The following is a 16,566-nucleotide window of genomic DNA, read 5'->3' on the forward strand; positions in this document are numbered from 1 at the left end:
TTCACGTTCGAATCGGCTGACAACCCCCGAGAAGTAGGCAACGTATTTCCCGCTGCTCTTATTTGCCTTATACTCGTTCGCGAACTGAGGCAGAGCATATGCGTGCCTGAAATGTCAAATTTCTATATACAATTTAAGCCCTAAGCTGCATTTCTGTTGAGCAACATCTCTGCGGAGCGAGTCAGCTTCTTATACAGCTCCAACCACAAAACGAGGTACGCCAATGGCGAGAAGCGCCTTCACTTTATTTTCCAATTCAAATATCTTTTCGAAAGTAGGCAGCTGAACGAGCATTAGGAAGTGAGAATGTACAATGTACAATGTACTTTCGCGTTCAGATTTGCTCTTCATTTTTCATTTGTTCTTCGGCATCAAACCAAATTTAGGCAGAAACTCTCAAGACGTCTGGGCTACATGTAACATGTATTCAGATATCAATCGGCTAAATTTCTTACATTAAATGTGACTAATTCTGCTTACTGCTGACTACAGATAAGAATTTGAATTCCTAATCAAGCTCAGGCATCATGATATTAGGACTTCCAGTGAAACGTGTTCCCATTGTGCTCATCATAATTCCCCTTCTTCTACTGTTGCTTCCCCAATTCAAATACCCGATCACAAACAGATTTTAACTTTTGGTATCATTGACTGTAAATGTTTATTATTCAACCATCGACACAGCGAAAACCAATCTCTACAGTTGGCTAAGCTGTTTAAGGGGTCCCTTCTCCAAGTTGCAACTTGATGAAAATGTATTGCCTCAAAAGTAGTTGACAGCGGCTAAAAACAGTTTGACTCTTCATTCTTCATTGTCTTTCGCACATCCCAAGCTTGCTCAATGACAACAAGGCAATCTCTCTGCGCTGCGTCAGACACGCTTTTATTCATTATCCGGTGCTGCCTTAGGCCCAGTGCAGAATTGTTTCCCTGGGCGGCGTTTTATAAGTGAGCGCACCGAAGGGATGTAGCCATTGGTAAAAGACTGCCATCTCAAACAAAATGAATGTGGTGGTCATGGCGATCAAATAGTGGAAGAGCGACATGCGAAACTCATTTGAACTCATCGAAACGTGGAGCAAGGTGCCACAAAGGATGACCAAAAAGAATACATAACAACTCTCCAATTTGGCGGTGAATACGAACTGTAAAATACGAGAATCAAGAGAAACTAGAGACAGAGTAGAAAGAGAGAGTGGATACAAAGAGAGTGCAGAGAGACAGTGTAGTGGGAGAGTGAGTGAGTGGTGAGAGAGAGAGAGAGAGAGAGAGAGCGTGTGGGGAAAAGAAGACAGAGAGAAAGAGAGAGAAAGAGAGAGAAAAGAAGAGAAGAAATAATAGAGGAGAAAGAGGAAAGAGGAGAGAGAAGAGAGAAGAGAGAAGAGAAGAGAAGAGAGAAGAGAAGAGAAGAGAAGAGAAGAGAAGAGAAGAGGAGAGTTAGAGAGAACAGAGAAGATAGAGGGGTGGACCAGAGAAGAGAGAGGAGAAAGCAGTGAAGGCTCAACTCACGTAGTTCTTGGCAGAATAGCACTCATGAAGGACGAGCAGAGGTAGAGTCATGTATATGTTATGGGTTACCACGCTCATGACTGCGCCGTATGCTGCATCCAGCCTATTAGTTTGGATCAGATTGTAAAGCAATACGATCAGCCAAGCGCTATCGCCCGTGCTGAAGAACAATATGCCAATCGTCTCACTTATGTTCTCAAAGCGCATGGTCATGTACTGCCAGGTCATGTTGTTGAGCTCGTCTGTGATGTGAAACAAGATTACATTGGTAATGATTGTGCCAACTAAAGCATAGATGCAGAGTAGTGGACGGCCCGGCTGCCGCAGAGGGTGGAACGCGATTAGCACCATCAATGCAAACAACCAGCTGAAGCACAACACTAAGAGAAACGCCACGAATTCTCTCCCAGTTCTGAGAATTAAGAATGGAATTATAATAAAGCTCAAAATATTGACACTCTTGCACCAGCCATAGATCGGACGTCGCTTGTCTATCACGGGTATTACGTTGGCCAACACGAAGTAGGCAGGAATCTGTTGAAATAGATAAGTAAATCAGCCAAGTCAAGTGTCCGCGCTGCTTCGCCTTACTTACGAAAAGGAATTTTAAGATCTTATTGCGCCCCTTCATATTCGCATTGCCGTTCACAGTGCTCCACCAGATCTTATAGCAGCTGAGATCATCGCGTATGGGAGTTCGGTTCATATCCGTATCGCTGAACACCCGTGGCAATTCTTCATCCACACTCACTGCATCAGCAACTGCTTGACGCGGTTGCTTGATGTGGCTGTGATACGATAAGAGGAGAGTCAAGACAAGCACAATCACAAGCACGAATATAAATGTATACGCATTGAAGGTCAATAAAGGAGCATTGCTATAGAGTAGATCGGGTGCACCGACAGTTCTATACTTAAGGCCCACCACAAAATTCAAATAGAAAATGCCAATGAAGATAATAAACATATTGATCCACCAGAGAGTGCCATTCACATGGTACCCATTGATGCAGAGCATCATGACCCCTAAGACAAAGAAACGCAGATTATCGCCCAAGAATTTGCTCAAGGTAAATGTGCCCTCGGAATTTTTGATATATGAGCAGTTGAGCATAAACTGGATGTAATCGGGTATCATTAAGTACATTCCAAAGAACACATAGCCGTATGTGTACTGAGATATCGGGACCAACTCCATCAAGGTCACATAATTCGGCAGGCCACTAATAATGAAACATACATAAAACATATATACGGAAGGATAAGGATAGATCGAAAGATGTATAATCACTTCAATAATAATAATCAATAGGCATACTCACAAGTACTTTGTAATCATGAAGATAATGAAAAGTAGGGCCATATAAATTAAGCTCAGTATAAAGATAATACTACTATTCCAGGGCAAATGAAAAGTGCAGAAATACAGTTCCAGCAAGTTGACGGTTTCCACATAGTAGGAGCAGCTCGACTTGCTCTTAACAAATTCACACATCTCACTGCTGCTGGTTAACATTGCATCGCGACGAAAGCAATCCGTCTGAGTACGATTAAGCAGACAATATTCAGGATTATATTCAATTATTTCCATGTCTTCAAATACAAAAGAAACTCACGTCGTTCCCCACGTGCACAAAGCTTACAAGGCGTCTAACTCGACTCAGCGTTTCATTTGCATTTACAGGGTATTCACTGAGCCCCGAGTCAAGCATTGCATAATTCAATTTGATTTGGATGTGTTCAATGAATATTTGTAATGTGTGTGTACGTGTGACTGACTGGGAATTCAAATAGTTCCTACTAAGAATATTTTTGAAGAGATCTACCAGAAAATCGTTCTAGATTTAACTGATAACTGATGGCACTCTTCGACGAATACTATTATATAGAAATGGGAGAAATAATAAGAGTTGTTTGCTGTAAAAATTAAGATGCCAATTCGCAATCTTCTTGAACTTTTCAAAGGAAATACATTTTAACTGCATTTTATTTATTTATTAAGGGTATGATATTTCGTTCTCTACCTGGATGTCTTCTCAGATCTTAATTTTTTGAGCTTTCGTTTCCTTCACCTCTTCAAAGTTCTGCAAAGTTCCACTCTCACAACATTTGTCATTCAATTTGTCTGCTATTTTCATCTCTCTTTTCTTTTTATGATTCAATTGAAGTCTTTCTCTGAATACGAAGACTTATTTAAGAATTTGGTTCTCCATCTCTCTTTTTCCTTCTTCCTCACTTCACTTCACTCACATATCTGTCTCCCCTCTGTTGCATATTTCCGTCTCTTCTCCGAGTTCATCAAATTTGTTTCCTTCAACTCTTCGCTGTGATTTATTGTAAGCTCTTTAAGTCGGACTCGCAGCATCTCTCATCCAACCTTTAACTAGTTGTATTAAAGCTCACATTTCGTATTTGTCTACTCCGCTCAGGCTTGTTCCGTCCTTACGCTTTTCTGGCTGCCCAAACAGCAGCCGCAAACAACAAATTTACAGTTTACGTGCCCTTAATTAGCAACGAGCATGAAAAAGGATTCGAAACACAGCGAGTAAAAATAAGCGAAATCTAAAGCTCGCTAAATAAATGTGCGCTGGAATAGAAAGCGCGCAAAACTGAAACTAAAAAAATAATATAAAAATGGTTCAAGAAACAAAGCTAAAGTAGAATGCAAAATAAAAAGTTTTTATTTTAATTTTATTTTCATTCTTATATCAAATTGAGTTTTTTTCACAGATTTTTGTGCGCCGCTCAAGTATCAGTGCATTTTTTAAGCATTTCTATACCTATTAAAACTGGCGAGGAGAGGGCATATTGTTCTTCTGTAATTTGTTAAGGGAAAGTTAAATCTGAATGAGCTCACTAGGCTGTTCCTTGCATGCAATGAAAGCGCGTGACACGGCTGTCTACAGGGTATATGCCAGTCACACAGCTGTTGGCCAAGACAAGTTTTTGCTGCTGACTATTTTTTGTTGGTAAACAACAGTTTCTATAACGTTTGCGTTTCGCTGATTTCTCTATAAGCTCGGCCCAAACGATGCTTAACATCTTTGTTTTTGCCAGCTCGTCGGCTTTGCGGCTTTTAGGGCTGATCAGAGGAGTGAAGAGGGGCATGGCGAAAGATCCCTTCGTGCGTTTCTATATTTATCAGCAGCTATTCTCAAACCGGTTGGCCATTGTCCACTTAAGCCATTGCTGAAAACATGTGTCACACACAGCATAACAATCGGCGTACAGTGGCTGACCACCAACCGCGGTGTCGGGCAATCAAATGACCATTTGAATGCCTTTATCCTTCGTCCTGCATCCTGTTTGTGATTATTTAAAGCCCATTAGGGCTGCTCGATCAATTTGTAAATGAGCCTTGTCCAATTTAACGCAACATTAAAACTGACCTTAGGTCATTTGCGACTCTGTTTCTCGTGTCAGCGAACCGGTTTTCTTAACCCTAGAGGGAACACTCATATATGTGTGTATGTGTACATAATAATATACATAAATGTATCCTCGCTCGCTCCTCAAGTGCTGCAATGCAACCACCAAGCAGGACACGCGCCTGCACTCAGCCACTGGCATTTGTCCCTTGCCCCTGGACAGGGGTCAGCGTATTTGTTGCCAATTGGTTGCATGACATTTTCATTTACTTCGTGTTTCCATTTGTCTACGATTGTGGCCTGCCCTTTCCATTGTCCTCGCAGGAGGGGCAAATGCAGCGCTTGGCGTGTGCAGCACCCGAGGGAATATGAGTTGTATTTTGTTGTTGTGTTCAGGGTGCTGACTGAATGCATTTGGACGAAAGAGGGAGAGAGAGAGAGAGAGAGAGAGAGCAACTGCCAGAGGAACTCGTGGTTAAAAGCCTCATTTAAATGCTTGAATATATATAAAGAAATGGGTAATAAATTAAGCAGATTTCGGTAAATAATTTAATTAACATCAATTAAGAGCTAAGCAATTGACAGATGAGAATTAAATTAAATTGTATTAAACAAAATGATGAATAGAGAGAAAATATTTATATATGTATATATATACAGAATAAGAGACATATAACATAAATATTTTATATAATAAAAATATGTTAGATATAAGATAATGGTTTTTGCAATGTCCGCCTTGCTGTCTTTCCGTATATCTACGTAAATGGCACGGAATAACTATTCGCGAAAACCCTTCACCAGATACATATGTCGATAAAAAGCGTATCTTGGCCAGTTTATCATTTAAAATGACTAAATTGATTGTTTTCTGTCTTCTGTATTGATTGATTTCATACAAACTCATTTGACTTTTTTACTTGTATCTTGAGGCGTATCGAATAATATATCATTAAATGTAGCTGAATTTGGAGCGTTGAGTATATTTCATTTGATTGCACAGGACTGCAATTGATTTAATAGGGACATTTTTTATACATTTGATTATCTCAAAGGCAGTTTTAGTAAATTTATTTAAATATAATAAATAAATACATATTTTTTTCAATATAAAAACAAAACTTAACTTAGTTTTTATAATAGCATATGACATCGATCAGTCGTTCGTTTGGGCTGTCGTTTCTGTTGTCATAGGATGGTTCGTCCTTAAACTGTTCTAATTATGAACACATACCTATTCTAGAGTGCATTACTTATTTTAAAATGCCTAATATATCTGTCGGTCTACATTTGAAGGCTTAACACAGCAGTTTCTTACAGCTGTCACACAGGAGGTCTTTACTCCAAAAGGCAGTTTATGGGCTTCACTTAATCGTCGGTTGGAAAGTCTTGCGGCTAAATTACAAGCACTTACTTAAGCAACCAACTTTCTGCATGTGTGAGGGTAAGGCGAGAGCATATGGAGAAGTTCGCATTGTATCTGCAAGATGTGCTCTGTGGCAGACGCGTTAACAACATTGCTTTTAATATCCGTGCAGCGCACTGCTCTCATGCCTCGCGTCTGGAGTTTACACAATTTCTTTTTTATTTTGTTGGCCAAAAGATTTTTCAGATAAGAATGCCCCACCTGCTACGCTGCGCTTGCTGCTCGTAAAGGCGCAGCGCCCAAAAGTATGCAATGCCTTTTTAATCGAGCGCAACGTTTATTGCCACATTACGTATACGTAACACGAGCTTTAGTTGAATGGAAAAGTTTAACTTGCAGCGTATGTTTACATAACTTGTCTTTCGCTGTCTCTCTCTCGTTCTCTCTCCCTGTCTTGGGACAGCTGCAAAAATTGCTCAGAGTTATTTTCCTTGAGATTAACTTATTTCCGTGTGCAAATTTTGAAGCTGAGCAGCTTTTCTGTGCTGATGGAAAGTATACTTATCGATGCTTAAACGGGGATTATATAGTTAGTGAAGGGAATTAATATTTGAGCGACTTCTTACCAACATTTCTAATAGCCAAATATTGGCTAGCTAATATTTTATTATATTTCTTTTATATTTTTTTAACTATTTCGATCTGATGGGGAGACTCAGACGTATTTTTAGTACAGGTCTTTTGAGTTATATTTCTTATATTTAAATGCTCACAATTTGGTCGTCTTTGCTTCCGTGTTTTCTTTTTACAGAAGTGACTGTGTATCATGTTACCCGACTGCCCACTTGACTGTCAGGCTTTAAACAAACAAACTTAATCAAATCTGAGCTGAGAGGCAACCGCAGCCCAACTCAACTTGGAGTCGACTCCAGCTCAATCTTCGTCTGACTGTCTGACAAATGTCGCCTGGAGATATAAGATTTGAATTCGTGCTTGCATCTTGGTAGCCAAAATCCAACATCTTGCTGCACATGCTCCACTAGGCAAGCGGGTGACCACAAACCTTGCCCCAACTTTGTCCCTCGCTTGCTCTCTCTCTTTCTCTCAATCTGTGGCAAGTTATGCGTGGCATGCAGTCAAAAATAGCGTCTAAGAAAATATTATTGCTGACTGTGCGTCGAGTGGATGAAATGCTCAAATAATATGCTGGACAAGCATTGTGGGCTGAGCCGCATATCAGTTGCCTGACAGCGCCTGCCAGGACACGTCCAGGACATGCCAGGATATGTGGGGCCATGACCGCAAATCAAACTCGTTGCAAAAGTTTTTGGGACTTGGGAGTGCCATGCGTTGGCAACATGTGATAAGTTTATTGTCTTGCCACATGACGCACACACTCACACCCGCAGCAAAGACTCTCAGCTACAAAAAGGACCCACTACGAAAGTATCGCATTTCATAACAGAAATATGCTTTCTTGGTCTATAAATTAAGTTGTCTCGCCCACAAATATTAATTGCCTAATTAGCATATGCGTCTGACATGGACACAGGACACAGCACAACACACAGGACGTACGACACACAGCACCCTTTTATCCCCAACAATAAGAAGAACACATAAGAACCAGTTAACAATAGCCACTGTGGAAGTTTTTCTTCAAGGCACATCATGCCGAATATCCTTTGGGCTCACATGTTGTCAAAGGACACGTGACTCTGTTTGGCTTGTGAAAACACCTAGAACTGCAGAAATACACAGAAATTAACGTATCATTCATACATTCAGCTGGAAATGGATTGAATTTTAGAGCTCGGGTTTGTTTCGCAGAGTAAACGTGATTGCAGAGCGTTACAATATGATTGCTAAGATCTAGTTAGATATTCTAGTTGAGATTCGATTATGTGAAATATAATATAAAATAAATCTCGTTTTCATATTTCTCATACATGATTTCTGGATTGACGACTCGCCCAAAAATTTGCCTTTCAAGTTATCTTTCCTTCCTTCAGTGCTTAGTTTGACAAGCTCGTCAGTTCGTCTGCATATCCTTTGCGTCCTGTTTATCCCTGTTGTGCTCTGCGTTTTGTTCTAATTAAAAAATACACATGCAGCCGTTAGAGGAATTCGCTGTCGTAATTGAGGGTTGATATATATATTTCCAAACCTTAATTGTTGTTGTTCCTGCCTTTGTGCTTGCCGTAGACTTTTTATATATTTTTATTTGGGCTCCCTTTTCGATGCTGAAAATGTAGGTTATCGATTTTCGCCAGGCTTTTTGTCTTAAATTTATGTTTAATAAACGAATGATTTGTGGCCGCAGCTTTAAGGTTGTTGTTCAAACTCATTTTAAATCAATTATTATCAGTCCCTGGACTCAACTTACATTATAATAATCAGCTCATAATGAGCCTGTTTATATGTACTTTATGTTTATTTTTTTTGTGTGTAGCAAAAACTTTGCCAACTTTTTCTGCTCAGCCAAAAAACTTTTTGTAAATGTTACACAAATATTTTTCCGCTACGCATGAGGCGCTTGCTTGGCTGACAGCTGCTCCCAGAGTAATATAGAATATATTTAAGAATTTTATGGCTGCAAGTGCACTTGTAACAATTTCATTAACTGCAAGCGAAGCACAAGAGGTTCGTTCTGCACCAGTTCACCTTCCCCGTTCAAATGTGAAGTGCGCATTTTAATTGCAGAAAAGTCCATTGGAACAACGGCTAAGCTGGGCTGGAGGAAGCCGCAAGATAACAATCCATTAACTTTTTGCCACTCAACTTGAGCAAAAACTACCAAGACGAGCTTCCACTCGAGCCGCACCCAGCTTCGTCCTCCAGTTGAGGCACCCCCAGGCACCAGCATTGCATATTAAAAAGGGGAACCACTTTTTTTTTCTGCCCAGAAGCTGCTGCTGTGGCTCTTCATCAAGCGTCAACAGCAGCAGCAGCATCAACAACAAACCGTGAAAATTATAAAGGATAAGCAAGGATACGAGCATACCCACACACACAAATATAAATATATATATATATATATAAATATATTTATATATATATACAATTCACATTCATATTCACTTTTTGCTTGTTTTTTAACACTCAGGGCAAAGCAAGTTTTTCCACTTTTTGAGTTTTTAAATGGATTTTTTTCTTTATGGTTGTTCCTTAGTGGAAAGAGCAGCCAAAGATCTGTTCGCCTTAAAGTTTTAAGTAGCAGTTAAAGCTGTGCAGTGAAACGAATCTAAGTGGACTACAAGCTAAAATTGATTACTTTATGATTTGATTTATGAATTTATTTTGATTTCAGCTATAGTAAATTAACAAATATATCTATTGAAAATCCAGCCAAAAGAAGCAAGCTATACTTTTCCGACTGAGTGACATGAATGTGTTTTTTTGTTTGCATTTGGGGAACAGTCCGTCCGGTTAATGTTTCGTTAAAATATTATAGTTTTGATATTCAAGGACTATGAGTAGTCCTTTTTTCCATTTTTCCATTGGGATCATGGTTTTTATCCAATAGTTAAAATCTTTTAGCATAGACTTAAACTAAACTTAAACTAACTTAATATTACTTAAAGGCAATTCAAAAATTCTTTTAAATCATTTATCTCTCGAAATGCACGCTACTAATTTCTGTTGAACTTTAACCCCATAACACAAATATTCGTGTGCTAGAATATCAACCTAGACTTGGCTCAGCCTCTCAGAACCTTTTGGGAAACAAACGAAACCATCAACTATCAACCCTTTTCACCCTTTTTCCCGTTTACATATTCGAAAAGAGGAACAGCTGTTTGATGTGTTTGTGCCTAGGATAATGTTGTGTGCCGAATTGAAAGGATCAGTGAGCATGAAAATTTGAATATGTTTGAGGCAATGCGATCATCTAACAGGATAACAGTGCTGCAGGCATATGCAAATGCATGCGATCCTTTAGCCGGATGCTGTGTGCGTGCCTTGAAATAGAAATCGAAATTCAATTTGATTTTGTAAGGAAAAGGAAAACAGTTTGAGGAAAGGTTACGCAATGTTCGATAAAGCGATAAGGCTGTAATAAGACACGCACACACATGTCCTTGACCACAGGAGATTAACAGTTGTGTGTGCGAGGGTCTAAGAAACCTTTTTGGCCACACTTTGCATTGGGGCGTGATTAATGAAGTGTTGACCAAATCAAAATTAATGCCAAACTTGTGCCAGGCCGATAAGAAAACTGACCAAAGCCAAGAGCCCCATTCCAAGCAGCATGTGTAGAAAGGCAAATGTAGGCGGGGCTGCCAACATGTGCTAAGTGGCATGTGGTCAGCTAAGGGGACTCCATTTCAGGACTTTGGTCAAGAATAGTTTCAATTTACGCCTTATGAGCAGAACATTCATCACATAACGTTTTTGTTGGGTCGGTCCGCAAATGTGAAATGTCAAAAGTACCCCAACCCAACCTCAGCCCCAACCCCAACCCTTCCGGCTTCACATAAGCCTGTGTGCAGCTGTTAGTGCAACCCTTTTTCAGGCCAAAATGGGTTAACTGTCCTAGTCCCGGAGTTAGAGCTGTTGCTGTTTCTGCTTCTGTAGCTTGAGTGAGAGTGTCCGGTTTTGGAATAATTAATCACAGGCTCACATGCGATTTGTAAAGTTAATTGCCGTGGCGAAAGCGCACGTCAAGCCGTGTCCAATTGTGGACTTGTAGGCGAGGAGGTGTCTGCTTGAGCATACACATAGATGAGGAGGTGGAGGTGCGGCTTTTAAGTGCTCTCTGCATGTCTTCAATTACTGACAGTTTAGCACATATTCCGCAAAGCATAGCAGGGTCAAACTACGTGTCTGCTGGCTGCTGGCTGCTGTTACCTACGCATTTAATATTCATTCCCCCAGACCGACCGACCCAACTATCTGCAGCATCCTTGACTTGACTGCAATGTTTGTCGACACGTTCTATCTGGCCTGGACTCGACTCGACTCGACTCGACTCGCCTTGACTTGACTCGATCAGTCACTGATGCTTATGCTTCACTGGTTAGGTGCATCCGTTTTGAAGTGTTTCACTTGCAAAAATGTCATAAAAAATTCATGCCAACCACCGCAGCGAGGTGCTCAGCTGTAAGAACAAACACAGACAGGGTACTTGAGCTAGCACACAGCTATTGCAACAATGAAGGGAAGCATTAAGCTTTCTCTTGATATTTCCATTATGAATTGTACCTTATATAATTTAAAAAACTTTATTTTACAATAAAATATGAATTGAACTTAGGAAATTCCGATATGTCCATTGTATAAACTACTGCTTCAGACGGTTGTTTTAGCTCTTCTGTAAATTTTACCTAACTGCATTAGAAAGCTAGCGAGCACATTGAGCTGCACTTGTGTTAGCAGCTTGTACATAAAAATCATTATTCTTCAATATAATATGGCCTTAATGCAGTGGTAAGAACGATGAGATAGAGAACATCAAAAATAAAAAGACATATTCTGGGCTTTGAGATTAATAATTTATATACAATTTACATGCTTTACAAATAAATATATATATTCTAGGCTCTTCATTCCTCAGCCATGCCAGCAGAGTAGGCCAAAGTGCATCTTGGCAGGGTATAGCAAGTATATAATCAAAAAGATGTTTTCGTGAAATACACATTCAAAAAGAATTAGTGAACCACACGTTCTTTCTATTCTTTAAATATCAAATAGTGCTAATATATTCATCGTCCTGTGATCCACAAAACAATTCTTTGCACTTGAGTCCATTTAAATTATGTAAAATCCAAAAGCCAGACGCAGCTGTAAGATAGAAGCATAAATCAAAAATTCAATTTCAGTGCGGAAAGCCTTGCCCAATACTGTTTAAAGCAGACCCAACAAAACAAAGGTTCACAAGTCATTTATTGATTTTATTATTTCAACAAAACTTTGTCAACTATTCTCGCAAACAAAACAGCAGCCGAACGTCCTGGCAGCCCCTGATGGCCTAAAGGACATTCATACAACATGTGTGGGAATTAGTTTTCACTTTTAATTTGATTTTGAAAATAGTTTCCTGAAGTCGATGAGGATTGGGAGAACGAACACTCAAGGGCTGTGAAAGAGATATGACTTGTGATTTTGTTGTAATTTCTTCTAGAGTGCCTTTAAAGGGAAGACCCTTAATCTGAAGTTCATTTCGTCTATATGAATCAGACTCTTTATTTAATTGTCGCTCATATATCACACTTTCCACATAAACACAATGAGGTTATATGCATTGTTGATATAACAGAAGAACAATTACGCACAATGAAAATATAATTAGAATAATTACTGAATTTCGCTCATTAAACTTGAACTTTTTACGACTGACACGCAAACGGGAACCCATGCAGGCATAAATAATAAAAAATATATAGCGAGGGAAAATTTCACACGAATATTCATAAATTAATCAAAAATATTGTTTACCAACTGTCCAGCTAGGTCCAGGAGGCGAGGTGAGGCGTTAGTTGAACTCTCCGCCCACACCCACACGCGACAATTGACCCTTTTGTTAATTAAATTTCAAACAATGGAAGGACATTACGTGCATGTCCTTCGACATGATATGCAAACAGGAGAATGATACTTGTGTTTGTCCAGCTAATAGGGAAAGTAACGCTCGCCCATGCAGATATATCGCCACAGATAGTGTCAAGGTAAATTTGAGCTGTGTCCATAACAGAAACAGAACAGCTACACAAATTGCCCATAAATTTTGTGCACTATTTTTGGTAAAAGGGTTGACGTTGACAGGCCGTATATATAGGCCGTATGTCCCACCAGCATGTCCTGCATATGATGTTTATCCAGTGGCTTCTATTAGCCCACATAAATTATTAACGCGCATTCTCGATGCGTTGTGCATGTAGTTTATTAGCACTTGAGACTAGCTTCCTTTTTTGAGAGTGGCTGGCATTGCGTGTTTTCTATCCTTGTGCTGGTGTCCTTTTGGTGTCCTTTGCATGTTCGGACTACTGGGAAAATTTCTCTGTCCTCTCTCTCTCTCTTTTTCACTTCGTCTGTGTTTTTGTTTGTCTATTTGTATTAATTTACATACGACACGCATTCTCGCACTTTTCAATGCTACCACTATTTGGATTGAACTTTATGATAGATGCGTGTAGATCCCCCATTATCAATTAGCAGACGAACTGCCTAGTTCTTATCTAACTTATATATACTATTGCACTTCACTTCAATATTTAACTAGCAAGTGATGAAAACTGAATGGAAATACATATAATAATAAAGCCCTTCAATTCGAATCGAAGTCGCAAGCAGTAAAAATTAAATTGAAATAGATAAATATGGCATATAAAGTTTTTAATGCCCCAACATCCCGTTTGAGATCATAAAAGTCACATTGAATTGTGAAATAATATTTTAAGATAATTTCTGGTGGCCAAATATTATCAACGCATTTGTGTGGTTGCTTTAATGTGGTTGGCAGTTGCTGGAGTCATAGCAGCAGAGAAACGAAATCAAATCAACGGCCAGAGCTGCGGAAAAAATAAAAACGAGCGCTGACGGCCCACATTAAGGAGCAAGGACATTGACCAAGTAACAGCAAAGGCACTTGAAGCTCTGGACATTTGCGGAGGCGCTCAGTCAATAATTCAGCTTATCACCGGCGGATATTGGAATGACAAACCCAGAGGACAACATATCCGGCGCCGCAAGCGCGCATCAATAAAAACACATTTGAATGACAACTACGCTCCCTGCCCAGCCCTCTCTCTGCTCCATCCAATTGAGAAGGTGTTCATGTTTATCAAAGGCAAATGGCTGGGCTAGCATGCTGGTGGATTGGGTTGGAGCCAGGGGTTGGTGTCCACTTTGGCAGCATCTCAAGCAACACTTTTCAAGTGAAACCTCGCGCACTTCAAGTCAAAAACTTTTGCCCCCCGCCACCTCCTGCAACTGTGAGATATTCCCTTTGAACTTTGAATTTGACTTTGGGTGAATCGCATCTTGCAGTTTGTCAACCCTCCAACGCTTTTCGACTTTATTCAAATGGTAAAACCAGTAAAAAAAAAGAAAAGGAAAACAAACTCACCCAAACTACCAAGGGCTGTCCTCCTCTGCTCCACTTCTATTTACTCTCGTTCAGTTCGATCTGTATTTGAGTTGTTTTTTCGGTTGTCCTGCGAACAAGAAGCATCCTTTAAAGTGTCGTGCTGCTTGTAAATATTTTGCCAGAGCAAACTTTCTTTTCTGACATGAATTGGAATATATTGAATTTATATATTTTTTTTTGGGTAAAAAAGTAGATGGATATATATATATATATACATAATATATTTGTATGCATATTTCCATTTATTTATATAAATGTTTTTTTAAGAAATTACTTTATTATTTTTCTGACTAGCTTAATGATATTTTATATAATATGTCAATTATTGGTATACAAAACTGCTTTATCTTGCTCATTGTTCTCATAAATTATTGAGCAATAATACGATGTCGACAACTTTTTGTTGCATTAATTTGCTGAAGACTATAAATATTTTAAAGATGTTTTTCATATGTCACATTGATTGGGTTAAGCGAGTTTTTCAATTCAGGTCACAGCTTGGTGCAAACTGGATTTGAAGATTTATTATTAGATGAACAAACTTTTGTAGTAGTTACTAAATATATTATTATTATGTATCGATGATTCATGTGATATCTTCAGCATTTTCTATGTGTATTAAAAAAACAAATTAGTATATTTTAAAGCATTTAAAGCACGAACAAATACATATTTTTTATTTTCTGTGCCATACGAAGTCTGTAACATCTTCTGGCTTTCAAAGCATCTTATGAGTCATCTCTTACATATTTATTGGCTTGGATCTGTTACGACTTAACTTGTTGGGCTTTATAGCCTAGCTTTATATAGCCATTGACATACAAGTCTTTAAAGATGACGCACTTAGCGGTAAATTGCATAGAGTAGAACACGAAATGCATATTAAAAATTGTTAAAATTTATATTTTATGTGGTTATTTGCTGTACAAATTGCTGGCAATAATAAGTATACCCTGTTGTCAGCTGCCTGTGCATCGGCGCGAATCAGTCAAAGGTCGTTAATTTTTAAAATGAGCATATAAATTTCTGAACAATCAAATAAAGCGCAATGGCTATATATTTCCTCTCCCTCTTGCACAAAAAATATGAACAGCAAATGGCGTAAAGCATTCGCAATTGCCCGCTTGTGAAAAAGTAATAAAATATTTAGCAAAGTGTTGAAGATGGCGTCTTTCTTTTTTGTTAGGGCAATCTGAACTGCCCCCGCAGTCAACCCTTGCCACCCTCTAGCAAGGATCAAGAAAAAGTTGGGAAAGAAAAAACTCATATGCATATTTCCCCAAACAATTTGCAACAAAGCTCTGCGACAGGGGTTGTCCGCATCTGGAGTTCCGTAATGTGTTAAAACTCTTAGATGCGTCGTGTGCGCCATTTTCATTCACGTTCCATAAATTTCGTGTCAAGTATTTATAAATCAAATATAACATCTGCGTCGCCCAACACTATTTTGGTTTTATATTTGCTTTGGCTCGCGAGTGCTGCCTGTTTACAAGTATTCCCCATTAATAATGCGCAATTTCTTTTGTTTCTGCACAACATGCCGAAGGTATTGAAAATTAAGAATTATTACATATTTCACAGCAATAATTCAAACCTGCTTTCGAAATGAAAATATGAGCAACGAATTCAAAATAAATTGTGCTTCAAAATTATTTTGCGTAACGAAATAACATTTTTGTTAAGTGTGCTTAAAAAACATCCTAAAAGTAGTGAAAGGTTTTGCATATAAAAGGTCCATAATCAGAATATTTAGAAAGGAACTTAATATTTGACAAATCATCTTTACGCCATTAGTTTGCTGAACATTAGTCATAGCTTTTAGCTTAATATATTTTTATATTAATATTAACTAACTTCGCTGTGCGTCTTTACTATAAAAATTGCAGTTGCCAACATGAAGTGTTAGTTCGCATTGTAAAAGACTTTTTTGTAAGTTCTCTAAGAAATACCTCAAATATTGCAGATCTTCAACTGAAGGCTTTCTGCAGTTACTTGGCAGTTCTTTTAGAGATAATATGTATATAAAGATGTATCTTTCAATATCTTTCAGCTTGCTTATTAATTTCGACTGAGTTCCTTCTATGCACTCTTTATGATCATAAAAGCCTCACAAGTTGTCATAAAAGTTTAAGTTAGTGGGGAATATTTTTCACCTATACTGAACTTTTGGTTTCGCGTTTGCATAGACGTTGCTTATAAAGTGCTATTAGTGCTAGTGTCTCTGCTATATATAG

At 38.7% G+C, this 16,566-nt stretch overlaps 1 protein-coding gene across 1 annotated transcript; it reads right to left on the reverse strand.

The window, feature by feature from the left end:
• Positions 1-547: 547 nt before the first annotated feature.
• On the reverse strand, positions 548-3,315 carry LOC111593364. Its single transcript, XM_023306080.2, has 5 exons — positions 3,126-3,315; positions 2,832-3,049; positions 2,105-2,732; positions 1,510-2,043; positions 548-1,145 (listed from the first exon to the last, which is right to left on the reverse strand). The coding sequence occupies exons 1-5, from the start codon at positions 3,219-3,221 to the stop codon at positions 906-908; spliced, it is 1,716 nt and encodes a 571-aa protein (XP_023161848.1). The 5' UTR covers positions 3,222-3,315; the 3' UTR covers positions 548-905.
• Between the last annotated feature and the right edge of the window lie 13,251 nt (positions 3,316-16,566).

This window comes from Drosophila hydei, unplaced genomic scaffold (genome assembly GCF_003285905.1).
Source record: "Drosophila hydei strain 15085-1641.00,03,60 unplaced genomic scaffold, DhydRS2 tig00000060-arrow-pilon, whole genome shotgun sequence".
Classification (NCBI taxonomy): domain Eukaryota; kingdom Metazoa; phylum Arthropoda; class Insecta; order Diptera; family Drosophilidae; genus Drosophila; species Drosophila hydei.

What these genes read in the sequence shown, in the direction of transcription:
- LOC111593364 (XM_023306080.2), bottom strand. Translation starts at nt 3,221, where the DNA reads ATGCTTGACTCGGGGCTCAGTGAATACCCTGTAAATGCAAATGAAACG. An exon ending in TTCATGATTACAAAGTACTT is followed by an intron (nt 2,733 to 2,831) that starts GTGAGTATGCCT and finishes TTTCATTATTAG; the next exon opens with TGGCCTGCCGAATTATGTGA. An exon ending in AGATCTTAAAATTCCTTTTC is followed by an intron (nt 2,044 to 2,104) that starts GTAAGTAAGGCG and finishes CTATTTCAACAG; the next exon opens with ATTCCTGCCTACTTCGTGTT.